The sequence below is a fragment of the Rhipicephalus microplus genome, chromosome X, assembly GCF_043290135.1.
Source record: "Rhipicephalus microplus isolate Deutch F79 chromosome X, USDA_Rmic, whole genome shotgun sequence".
Taxonomy (NCBI): domain Eukaryota; kingdom Metazoa; phylum Arthropoda; class Arachnida; order Ixodida; family Ixodidae; genus Rhipicephalus; species Rhipicephalus microplus.
The window spans coordinates 270,528,215-270,544,555 of NC_134710.1; the positions used below are offsets into that span (position 1 = coordinate 270,528,215).

Below are 16,341 nucleotides of genomic sequence, written 5' to 3' on the forward strand. Positions count from 1 at the left end.
AAATGGCCTGAGGATGTCCACGCCGACTTGGTCGAGCGGTGTACAAGGTGCTTCGATGAGCTGAAGTAAACTAGCTGGTTGCTTTTGGCGCTAACATTCCCAACAGCCCTCGACGAACTTCTTGACCCTTGCCCAAAGTTTGTGGCAATAGTACTTCTTACTGACTCTGGCAAGTGTCCGTGAGTAGCCCAGATGACCGGATGTGGGTTCATCATGACAAGCTAAGAGGACGTCGTCTTGCATGTCTCGAGGAACCACAAGGAGGTAAGCACAGTAGTTCGAACGGGCGTTCTTCTTGTACAGCACACCGTCTCGCAGGCAGAACGACGTCAATGAGCACGATAAACGACTTGATATGATTGCGTCCTGGCCCTCTAAACGATCGATGATTAGACAAATCTCTGCGTCATCTCGCTGCCATTTGCTCAAGTCTGATGAGCTAATGGCGCCCAGGAAACCTTCCTCGTCCTCTGCTTCCTGACTGATAACATGAAGAGATGCGCGTGAAAGTCTGTCAGCGTCTTAATGCTCACGGCCTGATTTATGAATGATGGTGATGTCAAATTTCTGCAACCGCAAGCTCCACCGTGCTAGTCCTGAAGCGACGCTCAGGCTTGCCAACCAACAGAGGGCGTGTGGTCGGTCACTATCTTGAAGGGATGACTATAAAGGTACGGGCGAAACTTGGCGATCGCCCACATGACTGCGAGGCATTTTTTCTCTGTAGTGGAATAATTCCCCTCGGCACGGGATAGAGAGAGGCTGGTGTAAGCTATCACTCTTTCGGTGTGATCTTGACGCTGAACGAGCACAGCAACGAGACCAATGTTACTAGCATCAGTATGGACCTCCGTGTCAGCATCATCGTTGAAATGAGCGAGAACAGGCGCTGATTGCATGTGCTGTCGCAGCTCATCAAAAGCTGCTTGTTGCTTGTTCTCCCAGACAAACGGCGTTTTGTCCCTTGTGAGACGAGTCAGGTGTTCTGCTATCTGTGAAAAGCCATGAATGAACCGGTGATAGTAGGTGCACAAACCAAGGAAGGGCCGGACGGCTTTTTTATCAGCAGGAGCTGGTGATTCGGCAACAGCGGCAAGCTTGTCTGAATCGGGCTGGACCACTTCAGCGCTAACTACATTTCCAAGAAATTTGAGCTTTTCATAGCCGAAGTGGCACTTCTGTGGCTTTAGTGTGAGGTCTGATGATCGGATAGCCTCCAACACGCTGCGCAGGCAATGAAGATGCTGCTTGAACGTGGCAGAAAAGACCACCACATCATCAAGGTAGACAAGACAAGTCTGCCACTTGAGCCCTGTGAGGACAGTGTCCATCATTCGCTGGAAAAAAGTTGCCGGCGCTGAACACAGGTCAAAAGGAAGTACGCGAGATTGGTATAGGCTGTCTGGAGTCACGAAGGCTGTTTTCTTGCGGTCTCGCTGACTACCTCGATTAGCCAGTACCCACTTTTGAGATCGAGAGAAGTGAAATAATGGGCACGACGAAGTCTATCCAGTGAATCGTCGATACGCGGCAGCGGGTACACAATCTTTTTGGTCACGTTGTTAAGCTTTCAGTAGTCGACGCAGAAGCGTAGCGACCCGTCTTCTTTTTTTTTTTGATAAAGACGACTGCAGATGACTACAGGCTGTTGGATGGTTCAATAACACCATCGTCAAGCATCTCGCGGACTTAGGTACGTATCCCTTTACGTTCTATAGCTGACACGCGGTAAGGGTGCTGGTGTATCGGGTGTGCATCCTCGTACGTGACGATCCTGTGTTGAGTGATGGACGTCTGACAGATTTTTAAGGAACTTGCGAAGCAAGACCTCAACTCGAACAAGAGTGCTCGCAGGGAAGTCTGGTTATCGATAGACGGATCAGAATACATGTCAATATTACTCATTGATTTGTGTGCGGTATCCACTAGTTCTGACGTGGGACAGTTGCTTACTACTTCGTGGGCAAACACTACCGAAGTGCCACGGAAAAGGAGTCGATGCTCGTGGCAAAAGTTGGTGACGAGCAGTTCAGATCGGCCATCACGAAGGTGTATTACACTTTTAGCTACACAAATGCCTTGCTGCAAGATGTTGTGTTCTAAGTTTGTCTCGGCCACAACTTCGCCATTACCCAAACCACAGCATGTGACGTCGACTAGAACATTTGCTCGTGGAGGAAGCGTCCCACTTTGTTTAGAAATGCGAAGTACGTCGACATGCCTTTTCCCGCTTTGTTTAGAAATGCGAAGTACGTCGACATGCCATTCGTCATCCTGCACGTTGATTGCTCATTGGGCTGAGAATGTGACGCAGCGCTCTTGCATATAAATGATAGCTCCATTTTCCTGAAGAAAATCAATTCTCAGAATGACGTCACGGGAGCATTCGCATAGAACAAGGCAGCTTGCTACGAATGTATACTCTTAATCTCTACTCTAGTTGCGCAGGCACCTAGTGGAGTAACGACGTGACCACCATCTGTCCGACTCTGTGAGTTATGCCACAGCGCGATTACTTTCTTCAGCTTTGTTGTGAGTTTCCCGCTCAGTATGGGATAGTCTGCGCTGGTGTCCACTAACGCACAACCATCGATTGTCACTGCTATGTCGAGTAAAAGCCGGCTATCCTGTGCAGCAGAAGGTGATGTCGGATCAGTTTCTGCAAGGTTCTGCGTCAATAAGAGGTCTTCAGCGCTTCGACGTTCAGCGAACCCGCCCCCAGAGGCCGCTTTGGTTAGTTTTCTCGGCGGGGGCTGGGAGATCGTGCGGTAGAATACCGCTGGGGCGGTGATGAAAATGGCCCCTGCGATGGCGAGCACGCTGGCGCCCGGCGGACGGTGGTGCATGCTGCTGGGAGAAATAGTTTTCAATGTCTCATGGTTGTTGGCTGTAACGGGGTGGCGGCAAATATGCAGAGAAACCCCGAAGCCCAAGGCGGCGATATGGGCACTGGCGGTACAAGTGATCAGCTTCTCCGCAGTGAATGCATAGAGGCGGGCGATCAGGTGTGCGCCAAACATCCGACTTCCGAGGAGACATGTGCCAATCATTGATGTACTGGATCGGTTGCACCGAACAATGGGCTACAGAAGTGCCAGGGACAAAGTGCAAGGGCGGTGGCGTGCACGTATCGAACCTGTGATCACCTGTACCAATGTGTGTGGAAGCACTTCGGGGACGATTTGGCGCCAGAGCAGGCGCGAGGTGAACTAGACCCGAGACGCCGCTTCGACGGCATGCAACAGGCCCCACCTTTTTTTTTATCACATGGCCGTGGTAGTATGGTCCACAGCCTTCTACTGCGGCCTTTCCATAGAGCATCACTTCTACTTTGAGACAATATTAAAAATGTTTCATAAACCAAACTACTCTATTTACTTGCATAATGAACACACCTTTTTTCCCGAAAAGTTGACGTCAATTTGGGGGAGGGTTTATAACGCAGGAGAAAAAAGACACAAGAGTTATAACAGCGAAAATTTTGCGTGACAGCTTTGCTTGTTTTGGCCCGTGAAATGTGCAACAAATCTTTTTTGTAGCCCGAAGCTCGTTTTGTTTCCTCCCGTAACGAAAGCGCACGGATCGACGCCAAAGTGTCATTAAGCTCTCATGCTCCAGTGCATGCCATTTGTAATCACGTGTAGCTAGCGTACCGGCCGAACGTGCCCTGCACAGCAGGTGTTTTAACAAATTTCACAACGATGAAGCCAACAACAAAAATGCAGCATCGAATGGCAATGCACAAACGTTGTGGTAGATGTTGTAGGTGCATGACGACCCGTCAGCGAAGTGGGTGCTATGGCCTCCGAGATGACTGGCACGACACGCCGCTTTGTTTTTGTGCCGCTGTGCTTGCGTGGCGCTATCAGCAAAGAGGTTTCTTCTGCATTCAACAGATGGCGCTTTGTCGCAAAAGACATGACTTTCAAATTTTGATTGACGTCATCCGCGCTCGCGCTGCTTGCAACTGTTTAGCATGGTTGCGAAACTATGTTTTGACACTTACTACGTTATTTTGTGTGGCTTGATTTAACATTGTTTTGATCGTCAATGGCACTGGCTATCTTACCGAAATAAGATGAACAGATACATTAAAAAAAGTTTTTTTCTCGTCTTGAAGGACCAAGGTGGGGGGTGGGTTCATTATGCGAGTGGGTTCATATGCAAGTAAATACGGTATCCACCATAAATATAATGAAGACAGTATATCCTTTTATGTATGTATGTATTACTTTTGTACTGCGTTTAGATGACGCAAATAAAAGGCTTTAAAGTGCTAAGAGCAACCCTTTGTAAATTCCAAAGGTACTTACAAATGCTCTTGCATCTCATGTACAATGCTCAGCAATTAAAACATGACAGTCAGCCTACAAAGAAGATGCCAGTTTTTTGCATGAGCGCTGCCTAATTGCCTCAGAGTCAAATATGACATAATGCGGGGCCAAGACATTTTCCCAATTAATTGCCAAAATGAGCCGGCTTGGGCTCCCTAGCATTCACCAGTGACACAAGAAACTGTCAACTTGCATGCAGGCCAATTACCATATTTCAATTGCTGAGCACTGTACAGCATCGTACAAGCGAGCAAAAGAGCCGTGTCTCTTGCAGCCATTTGTCTCTTACAATGGGGTTAAACTGTATTCAGAAATCCTTAGAATTAAGGATTGAACATATTGTCTGTAATTTTTTACTGGAGAATCTAAAAAAACAGTGGATTTTTATAAGGCTCACATACTGAATACTGCTTTAGCCACGTCCAGTGTTGTGGAATCGGCCCTTTCATTCCATTCCAATTAAATTCCGGAGAATCGGTGCTTGCCATGACTCCATTCCTTTCAATTCCTTGGAATGCAAAACTTAGCCCATTCCCACTTCGGGAATGGCCGGACAAGTCAATTCCATTCCTAACATTCCTCAATGTAAAAAAGGCATCTTGATAGCTTTATCAGGCTAAGAATTAACGCCACAAAGCTGATGTCATCAGACGCATCAAGAACTGCAAGAGTATGCAAAACATGTTACCAGGGTTGAAGAATAGTAGCTTGGTCACGTATCTCGTGCAGTACAACCACACTACTGATTCTCATAGAAGCAGTTCTTTCGCTACCTATAGAATATTTGCATGGTCAGCACAGTCTTAGGAAAAAATGTTAGTAAACAGTTGGCAATGCACGTATTTATTTGTTTCAAGTGTAATTCACTACCTTCGCAGCATCTATAGCCCACAGATAGTAAAGCTTGAAACTTTTGGCGTTACTAACCAGGAAAGCTTTCTTAGTAACTGCTAGATAACTACTAAGCCACATACCTTACTAGATCTCTCGTAAACATCGCCGTATATCTTGCAAAAATCGTGACAGCCTATAGAAAAATTTAGACCAACCTTGTATTTGTTGATTACTTTGGAATAAAATATTTGTGCTAAGTGGTGACACACATGCAAATAGAAGGGTAGTCAATGATGTCTACCAAATGTCCAATATTTTATGAAGTTCTACGGCTGCTAACCAGAACACAGTGTGCTATTCTAAAATAGGAGCATAAATAGCTTTCAAACGGCTGTCACAGTAGGTACCGGCTACGTCTTGAAATTCTGTGTGCCCGTTTGTGCGCATGTCCTCGTCTGTGATTCGTTCATGCCTCTAGGTATGTTGCTGTGATGCATACTTGCATTGGTAATTATATGAATCAATTAGTGACAACTAATTAATCTACGTGTACAATCGCACCTTGCTTATTCTTCTATATATACTTTCACAATAGAATCATTTTGATATGGCAATGTACATGCACATATAAACACATAATAACTTACAATTTAGTAATGTATTAATCATTCGAGTCAACACCAGTCACCAACTACTTTGCAAACTAGCAAGTTTCAGAGCCTGCATTATACTACTTTCACTTACTAGGTGGTTAGTGCTTTTTGTGACAAGTAAACGGTTAGTACTTAGTGAATATGCAGATTCTTTTTTCTTAGAGTGCATGATTGAAAGAATGGTTATGTTTTAATATTGTTTAGGCTTAAATGCGTTAGAGCTACAATGACGACATAGCAAATCGTGGCTAAGGGATTCAAGGAGGTGCTGCCTTGGTTACATGGGATTACCTGCTTCAGCTGACTACCAGAACTAGTGCTTTCAAAAGTCTATTCTCTTTCTCTCTCTCTATGTGTGTAAATGGTTCATCTTGTACGACAGTTCATGACACACAAAGTTCACACAGCACACAGTTCATCGTGTACGAATATGTGCTGCACTGACCTACAGACCTTTGTGATAGAGTTTGAGGCAAAGGCACCCATGTGTGTAGGCTGGGGGGACAGTATAGAAAAAAAAAGGGGGGAGGATACTATGAGGTGAGACGGCATGCAAGCCGGTATACGAAAGTTTGCAGTAAACACAAGCATGGCACCAGCATCAATACGAATCACAACTTAAAGAAGCGCTTTTTCAAATATGCATCCGAGTCATCGATGGTGACAGACACAAAAACAAAGAAGTGAAGGATGAAGAGAGAACACGGGGTTGAGGCGGCACCGAGGGGAAAAAAATGGCGAGGCATAAGGGAGGGTATGCCGCCACTGTAGTTGCGAATGTCGGATACTATGGCACATAGTGGTGGTTACGCGAAGAATAGAGACAAACTTTGGAGCAACACATTCAGGAGAGAACTATAGGAGCATTGCTTCTGCTTGTAATCAGCTAAGCCTTCTTAAGTTACAGCTTTATTGTTAAATTTGAGGGTCTGACTAACGGTTGAAGTTTTAAAAACAGCATGTCGACGAAAATGTGGTTTATTTTCGGAAAATGACAATTCCATTCCCATTCCATTCTTCCGAACTTTGTCGCCATTCCAATCTGGGGTCTAGAAAATGTAGAATGATTCTGAATTCATTCCGATCCTGAAGTGGCAACTCTGCAACACTGGTCACAACGCAACCCAATCACACTACATAAGAAAAGTCTCAAAGCGTAATGTTCATGCTTTAATGCCTGAAACATGGGCTGATTTGTTCAGCACAAGCATTGGTGTACATATACATGCAATAAGAAGTTTCTTTGAGTACATGTGGAACCAGGTAAGATTTTATGTTAACTCATTTACTTTTTTTTAACCCTGATTACTTTCTTGCAGCTAATGGATGAGCTTGAATCATCAGAAAGTGACTGCATACATTATAAAAATTATAATGTTCTACATTTTAAGGAAATACTACAAGTCAAATGAGGCAGCACTGTTATTTAAAAAGAACCACAGGAAAAAGGAAAAAAAAAAGTTTTTAAACATGCAGAGCTATTGGTCTCGAGATCTTGAATGGTGCCCTTTCGCATGTGGCGTCAGTTTGAGGATTCCGCTCTCAACCGCGCTGCAGCTGCCACTGCTTTTGTGCGTGGATCGTCAGCTTCTGGCGGGAATATTGTCGAACGAACAGCCTCACAAGGGTCAACCAACGCCCACAACGAATGTTTATAGGTGCAATTATGAGTTTGTTTTAGTTGCAGCCCGAATAAGAGGGCCTAGAAACCTCCCAGATGGCCAATAAGCACGCCAATGCCGCCGACCGCATAGCTGGCAAGAAAGTGTAGCTATGTGTGAGTGTTCTCGCACGTCATCTGCAGTTTCCGCCATGTAATACTAATTAGTTCGAATGTTTCAAAACTTCAACAAGCCTGCCTTTCTCCAACATCTACAAGCATGTAGATACAGCTAGCGAAACATCGTGGTGTCTCATCGACGACGCCGTGGTGTACGTCACAGGCCACGTTGTTAAATGTGCGCAGCTGCAGCCATCAATGGAGATTGCATCACCATCGCGGCTCTGCTCCTGCCGATACGTGGACTTGTGAACCCACCACACGATGTCTCCATGGTGATTGAGTGCTGCGCAATAGTGAAGTACTGCTCTGTGCCTCAAGGTGCTTCATCCGCCCATAAAAAGGACGTTAGTTTTCCCAGAAATCCTAAGGAGAAGGGCACGTTTGGCCTTTTCCTTAGAATGTTTTTTTTTTCTGCAGTGCAACGATAGTGACAGTGAACACGAGCATATGTGTGATAATAGTCGATTTCTGTCACTCTGGCATTCACAAACAACACATGAGATAATTTCTGCAGAGCAGCTGTTTAAATTGCTACTTCGACAGTTAATCAAGTGTGCATGGCATGCACTAGAAATGCAGAGCAACATGAAATTACCAAATTTGAGATAATCACGCTTGAATTGCAGTTATGGGAGTCAGCAGGGCGCAAGCCCGTGTGGTATGACCGCAAGAGGATTCTTGAGTGGTAGGTGCTGGTGTGACTCAGGAAGAGGGCACGTTCCGCCTTAATTGAGCCCCCTGGCCGATGCAAATGACTGCATATTGTCTCAATAATGTTTGTTCAATGAGAGCGACATCATCAAGTAGCTTATATAATACTGCACTGGGCCGTCGCTCATGTATCAGGATATAACACATAGTGATTGTATATACCACGCACAGGGCCACAAAGATTATGCGACAACCTTTAGTGATGTGCACTAAACAACGACAGCAGGTTTCGCTTATGAATTTATGATAAGCAGTGCGCCAGGTGCACGTTTGTTTTGATCAGTAAACTACGTGTATGTACGTACACCAACCAAATAAAGCTGTATAGTATCATGTGTCCTGCGCTACTAAGCTGCACTCACGAGGCGCGCTTACCAGAGGGGATTCGAAATCCTCTACATCGGCTCGCTGTCTAGGGGCATTAACGATAGGTTTTGGGACAGAACCTTGCCTGGTGTAAGTCACCTATGCCTGTAGCCTGCGTGCAATGAATGGCTGAAGTACTGGTGGGGCACTGAAACACAATTGCAAGCTCACCGAAAAATGGAGTGTAGGGCAGGTGTAGCGAAAGTTACTGGCAGCGAAGTGCTTGCCGCACACGGTCGATGAAGACGTGGGGCGCTTCCCCTCTCTAAGTTTGACTATATACTTCTTCCTCAGCTTCGGGTCCTTAGGATAGTTGTGAAAGCTAACACCTTTTTCACGGGTAGGTGATCATATAGAGGCACAGAGCATTACTCCATCATTCCGCAGCACTCGCCGCAGAGACAAGCAGCCGCAGTTTTAAGAAACAGTACGCTCCGCTTCTAAAATGAGCGTTACAAGTGGACACCCATGGTTAGAACAGCGTCGGTAGTAAAGATAACCAATTGAACTGCTTCTTTACCGAGTTTTACCATGATGGTGTTTTTTTTACGGTGCCACGCATTAGCGCACGAATCCTCGAGCTGGCGTCATACAGCCGCAGTTCGCAACACCGTCATTGGTCACACACACCAGACCAATAGCAAGAAAATCAGTTTACAACTCTTTCTAAAGTGTTGTTATTAGCATTCTCGTACTACTGCATATTTCCTCACATAACTGGCCAAGCCCACTTCAATGTAGTACACCAATTCATTTCATGAAGTGTTAGTAAAACATCTCTCCTACCTCCATAAACCTGACATCTGGCAGTGCAATTACACCAAATGGCTTGAGATCCAAGTCACCCAAGCTTCTGGTCATGGCCAGGCGTCCATTCACAAGATGCCTCCCATGGCTGTCCGAGATCAGCTTGCCACCAGACATCTTAATCCTTTCCTAATGACAAAATGATAACTTACAAGGTTACAATGGTCTGGTGTGATCCATTTTGAATACATTATGCAAACTTGAGTAAGTTTTTCAGGAAAACAATGCTCAATTATCTGCGTAAAGGATTCCTACTTGAGGCTTAACAATCCCATTTCTTTTTAACCCAAAGTACAGCACAGACATTTCAAACATCTCTCTTTCTTTTCAAGTTTTGGCCCTAACGCAGCATGTAAAGGTGGCTAAGCTTTTTTAGTTTTGCTTAAAACCCTGCTACACTATTCTAATGTTAACCCAGAATGGCCGTACCACAGTATGTAGAAAAAAAAATTGGCCCCGTATCTGCATGTAATCTGCAAATGTCGTCGAAAGACGATAGTCTTGCGTGTGGAGAGAGTGAACAATTAATTTGATGTTCTGCACAAAAAAAATGGTGAATGGTATTTTGGAGGTGCTGGGTTAGAGTGCCTCGAGCATGCAGCAGAGGCGAACGAGCGCATTGAGTCACATGAGACATGAGCGCCACCTGGCAGTCTGCGTGCAAAACAAAGCGCGTGTTCTGAGAAGTGCGCACGCCTGCCCGTCTCAGAGATGATAAGGTGAGAAACGCAAGGCGACAGGTAGGTGCCACCACCATCGCGTCATAGCAAAGTGTTGGAAACGCTCACCTTTTCATGCAAGCATTGAGCGGTTAGCGCAGCGGGATAAGTGCTACGGTCCTTAAAATTACTTATGTATGCATTTTCTAGTAAAAGATGCACATGCAGAACATATACGTCTTGTTATGGTGCCCCAGACTTGCACAATAATTGCTTATTAATTGACATTTGCACAAGTATGAAAGCTAAACCTTGAGCATCATTGGTGGGTGCTGCAGATGGGGTCAACCGATTCAAGTACCGAAGACCGTTAAGAGTGGACAAACAGATAAATGTACAGACAGACAAATTTTTGCTTTGAGGGTCCCCAAGAAAGACTATCGTCTTTAAAAGGAAAAGGAGCACGACCATCTTTCGTGATAACAGGCAAAGAAACCCTGGAGGGAAGGGGGTGCGAACGACGAAAACTGGAAACGAGGAGGAGAGGGCTCCCAACGAGGGGGACGGAAGGCTGGTGGCTCTAATCGGGAGAAACGCGACCAAGCGACAGAGAAGAGAAGACGTTTTTGCATTGATCATGAATACAGTCAGTTATTTCCTTGTTACTACAGCTTTTTCGTGTGACTTTCCAACGAGTTTTTGTCAAAAGCGCAATGAAAAGTATTTAATGCACAGTACTCGTGTCCTGCCATAACAATCCCACTTGCTTTCATTCTTGTATTTCTACCGATTGAACAAGTAGTAAAATCGTATAAACAAAAATAAAATCATATAAACATTTAAAAGTCATCCTTTCGTCCAATTTTTAATGGGGCACCCCATATTACTAACATTCTTACAGCATCAAACAAAACACTCGGTTTTCTTAAATGCCAACTCTGCCATGCCTCATCATATAACAAGGTACTTGTGTATAATGTGGTAAATTACTTGTGTATAACGCACTTATAAGACCCAAATTAGAATATGCATTGGCTGCCTGAAGCCTGCAACAAGCACATCTAATTAATGGATTGGAAGCCATTCAAAATCAGGCCCTCCAATTCGTTCATTCCTTATATTCATACGACGTCAGTACCTCACATTCGAAAGCTCAACCTGGAGTACTTCTTTTTTATTGTCACTGTATTGCTAGCTTTACACTTTATCACAAGTTTATTCATTCTTCCTTCAGTGAAGTGCTGTATATCATAGCCGCAGCATGCACATACTACTGTATGGGTCATCACCTTCAATTTGCTCGCCCATCATCGCACATCACAATATTTAGTGCTTCATTACTCCTTTGAGCAACTTCAGACTGGAACAATCTACACTCGGAGATTATACCAAACTTGAGTGAATATTCGTATTTCTCAGAAATTCGAACTATTGCTGCATTTGAGTTTACTTCAATACTTCAATCGCTAAAAATTTCAGAGTACTTAAATAAATGAATGTTGAAGAAGATAATACGTTACATACATAAAACCTGCACACATGAAGCACAGACTTCCAACTGGTTTATTTCTTGAAGGTAAAACATTTATAAGGTTTGAAAAGCACCAATCGCACTGATAAACTTGCAATCTGTGGAAATGTGGCAAGAACACATGCGCGATGAAATTTGGAAAAGATCATAACATGCACATATAAGAAATCGATTTTCTAATGTGATAAAGATAATTAGGTTGAATTCACACGTGTCGCTTCTTTTTGCTATGAAGAATGCCTCTAAGTTCTTGTTTGTGTTTTAGAAAGGAATTTTGTTTTTTCCAGCTGCGGAAAATGGCTGTCACAGTTCTTGAAGTGTAAGGCTAGATTACTGCCCAAGCCAGCAAGCATAGACTGCTTGCATTCTGCGTTCACTGAAACAGCATCCGGTTTGACTGATATACGAACAGCCACATGACACGGAAATTTCATAAAGGACATTTGACGCACATCAAGTGTACCTTGAACATATTGTGGTTTTTTTCACCCTCCCTATGACCATCCTTTTTTTTTTCTTTGGTTAGCATAGGGCACACTTTCTTGTGTGTGCATGGCGATGAAAACATGATGCAAATCCTGTGCCTTTCCTCAAGGAAAGGCACAGACTCAAAGGTTGCCATTTTTTTGTAGTCATAGGTAATTTTCTGAATTACTCACCGTAGTGACAAGGCCTGTCACAGCTATTTTGACGGGCCCCCACATTGCAACAGTACTGCACTGACAGGACTCGTCAACGTGGTCACTGCTTTTTTTATAACACACTGGTCCACTTTTGGCGCGACGATGAGTGTGCTAGTGCAAGTCTATCGTATGTCATTCTAGCATGACAGAGTGGGGCGCGAATTTATGGCAGCCGCGGCAACTATGCAACAGATGAATCCTGATATTAGCTGATGCCAAACCTCCTGCTTATGGAGTAGTGCGTGGCTTGTCTACTACAGAATTCGCCAAGAAATGGGAAAAAATTTTTAGCAGTCTTTGAAACATAACTATAAATTTCTCGCATTGTGCGGTTCTATAATATCTGGCTAACATGTTCATAGGAGCCTCGACTATTGATTGGCCACATTTTTTGACCATGCTCAATAAGTGTAGCAGCGAATCCTTAAAAGGAGAGTAGGAGTGCAGCTGCCGCCATAACATTTTAGTCAGTCAGTCAATGAACTTTATTTACAAATTGTCCTGAGGAGCCGATTCCCCTCAAGGGGGAGGGTCGGCTGCGGGCCGCACCCACGTGGGGACAGGAAGAGCGAGCCCCTCCGCCAGATTGCGGGCCCTCTGGACAGCCCGGATTTGGACCTCTCGGTCCGAGCTGGTAATTGCCGTCCTCCAGGCAGCTTCTGTGCTGAGAGGCTCGCCATCGCGCAGCGCCGCGCATTGCCAGAGCATGTGGGGTAACGTGCAACGTCTCTCTTCGCAATGAGGGCATTGCGGCTTTATGCTGTCGATAAACTTGCTGTACACTAAAGGCGACGGGTAAGTACCCGTTTGCAGCATTCTTAAAGTGACTGACTGGGCCCTAGAGAGTTGCGTTTTAGCAAGACTTTCCCAGCCCTAAAATGCTGAACCTATATGGCTACTTTTATCAAGGTCGCCCCTACACCTCCTCTCCTTATCAACTGAATCACATCGCTTATTGTAACTGTCCCTGCAAAAAAAAAAAAAAATCCTAGCACAACTCCTAGTGGCGCGAGATGTACAGGATGCCCCAAGTAACTCGAGCCGGAGTTTCAAAATATGCTGACACACAGTACGATGGCACAAACAAATCTATGTTGCTGACTATTGCATGGTGTAAGTCACACTATTTTTACTGTATTTCTTAATTAAGTAAAATTAATTCACTACAGTTTGAAGCAACAAATCTTGCCAGAAATTATAATTATAAGGTTGTATATCAGTTTGCAAAACTTCCGATTTGACAGTTTCTACCCTTCTGTATATTAAGCTTTGGATGATGATGAATCAACTTTTAGTAGGCCCAACTGTGCTGGTAGTGCACTCAGGGCCCACCCTGGTGGTCTAGTGTTTATGGTGCCTGACTGCTGGCTCCAAATTCACAAGACCAAATCCTGGCCACTAGAGCCACATTTCATAAAAGGAAAAATGGGAGAATCCCATGTGCTTAGTGTTAGGCAAAAAACTCCAGGTGGTCTGAAATTCCAAAGCCCTACATTATGGCATCACTCATAATCACATCGTGGCTTTGGGGCATAAAGACATTCTGCAATTATTATTTTAATGAATTTTCAAGTATTAGTGCTTTTCCACTTATTATAAATGCTTACAAAAAAAAAAAAGAAACACGTGACATGCCCGCCTGCACGCCTATGTGCACCACAATTATTAAGTATTATTTAGTAATTTTTCACTTATTTCAAATGCCCGCAACATGCAAAAAAATATCATGTGACATGCCCATTTGTCGCCTATGTGTACCCAAATTGCAGGCTCCCTAACTTCCACATGAAAATGACTATAGCATTTGGCCGGTAGTGCTGCTGCTTGAAAGACAACAATGCAACAAAAGGCAACAACAAGGACATTGCCCTTCTTGTACGGCCAGGGCTTACGAGGAGTCACGGTGAGCCTTTCACACATGGCAAGCACCCGTATATAAGTTCCACACATTTAGGGCCTTCTCACCCCTGATTAAGAAGCTTTGAAACGTCTGGTTTTTGTTCTTAATATATTTTTTGTTGGAGTTTTTTCATTCTTCCATTTTCTATTCTATCCAGGCATACTGCAGCCAAATGTTCACCTTTGATTCTATAAAAAGAAAACTTGGCCAAAAAACCAAGCAGCTTGCCAAGAGTTTCACCAAGATTGTCGAGAGGATAACTGTGTTCAAGTCCCGCCTCGAATTCAACAGCTCATGCAAGGAGAACGGCGTCATCCCACAAAGCTTAAAGTATGCAATGCCCAGTTTTTTCGTCAGGAGGCATCCAAATTGTGAAAACTGAACGCCTGCTCACTGCATGCATACATGAGTGCAATGAAACCACCAAGAAAAAAAAAACTGCACCTTTTCTTCCCCCAACGCCAGCTGAAGCATCGCATCCCCAACACGATGCTATCACTGAAGGATTCCACAACTAAATAAGCTGCCACCGAAGTCAGAAAACACTAGGTAACCCAAGACAACAAGCTCTACCGCATAATTCACGACCAGAAAGCTACTACAATACCCTCAAGCACCGTTATGATGAATCTCTCATCCCATAATCTCTATAGAATTAGCAGTACAAGCCAAAGAACATGGTTTCAACATCTCGGCCACTCCTATCTCAAAAATAGTCGCAGCCATCAAAGATCGGATACAGCATCTTGAAGTCGTCGCCCATCAAGAGACAAGAATCAAGGCAATATGGATTTCTCTCAAAGATACTGGCTCGCCAAGACAACAACCTCCCTGACGGTGAAATGAAGGCTCTTAAAGATCTGAAGCATGGCGAGGACATCGTAATCCTCCCAGCCGACAAAGGAAACAGCACGGTCGTCATGGATCGCACATACTATGCGAAGAAATCAAAACAGAAGAGCTTCTGAGAGCGGAGGCATACAACAAAATAAAGAAAGATCCAACTCCACAGACCCAAATCCGGTTAACCAAACTCCTATCCAAAATGTTCAAGCAGCACCCTGAAACCAAAACCCTTTACCCGAGCTTGGTTTCCAGAAACGGCTCCGCCACAAGCTTCTACAAGCTCCCAAAAATTCATAAGACCGGCATTATGCTTCTGCCTATTGTCGATTACACACATTTACCCCTACCGGCCATATCTCCAAAAGATAATAGTTCCTCTGACCAGAAAGACGGAAACCTACAACAGGCATTCAGGACATTTCATGAAAATTGTGTCCAACGTGGATCTGGATAAAACTGGCTGCATGGTATCATCTAATGTGGTTTCCCTTTTCACCAGCGTATCCGTTCCCCTCGAATTTTCCCAACACGCCAGGCACTATAAGACGACTCCACCCTAAACGATAGAACACCACTTTCGGTTGATCAGATATGCTGGCTATTGGCATTTTGCCTCTCCAGCCCCTACTTTTTTCTTTAACAAGGCCTTCTTCTATATAACCAGTGACATCGGCTGGAGGCCGTGGTAACGGCCACAGTGGCAACCCTTGTGATAGAGGATATTGAAAAGCAGGTGCTTTCTATTTTCGACCCCAAACCCAAGCTGTTTGTTTGCTATGTGAACGATTGCTTCTGCATGGTAAAATTTCACGAGGTCAACAACCTACTCGCCTGCCTGAATGCTGTCGAGCCTGACATAATGTTAACAGTAAAAAAGGAGAACCCTTCAGCTCCTCCGCTTCTGAATGTACTAGTGAGAAGGCAATAACAGAGCCTTTCTTTCTCGGTTTTTCAGAAAACCTACCCACACAGGACGCTACCTCTACTTCAGCTCAAACCACCCCACCTACCACAAGCTTACCATGGTGCGAAACTTTGTTAGAAGGGCCAAAAGAATTTGCTCGTCGCCTCAGCAGCAGAAGAAAAAAAAGGAGAGAATTACCGATGACCTCGGCACCAATAGCTACACAAAAGTGTTTGCAAAGCCCTCCACAAATGTAAAAGCAGAGAAAATGTGTCACCTGCATCACCGCAATGACACTGCGTGTAAATCGCCTACATCACTGGCACCAGC

General features: G+C 44.5%; 1 protein-coding gene across 2 annotated transcripts in view; it reads right to left on the minus strand.

Moving 5' to 3' along the window:
• The window catches only part of LOC119161515 (protein phosphatase Mn(2+)-dependent 1K), a 37,539-nt gene that overhangs the window by 9,486 nt on the left and 11,712 nt on the right, over positions 1 to 16,341 (minus strand). The window contains exon 4 of one of the 2 annotated variants that reach the window (XM_037414037.2): positions 9,468 to 9,617. The exons of the other annotated variant lie outside the window; for it this stretch is intronic. Within the exon in view, the coding sequence (XP_037269934.1) occupies positions 9,468 to 9,617 (150 nt within the window). The remainder of the gene's footprint in view (positions 1 to 9,467; positions 9,618 to 16,341) is intronic. 2 annotated transcript variants of the gene reach the window in all.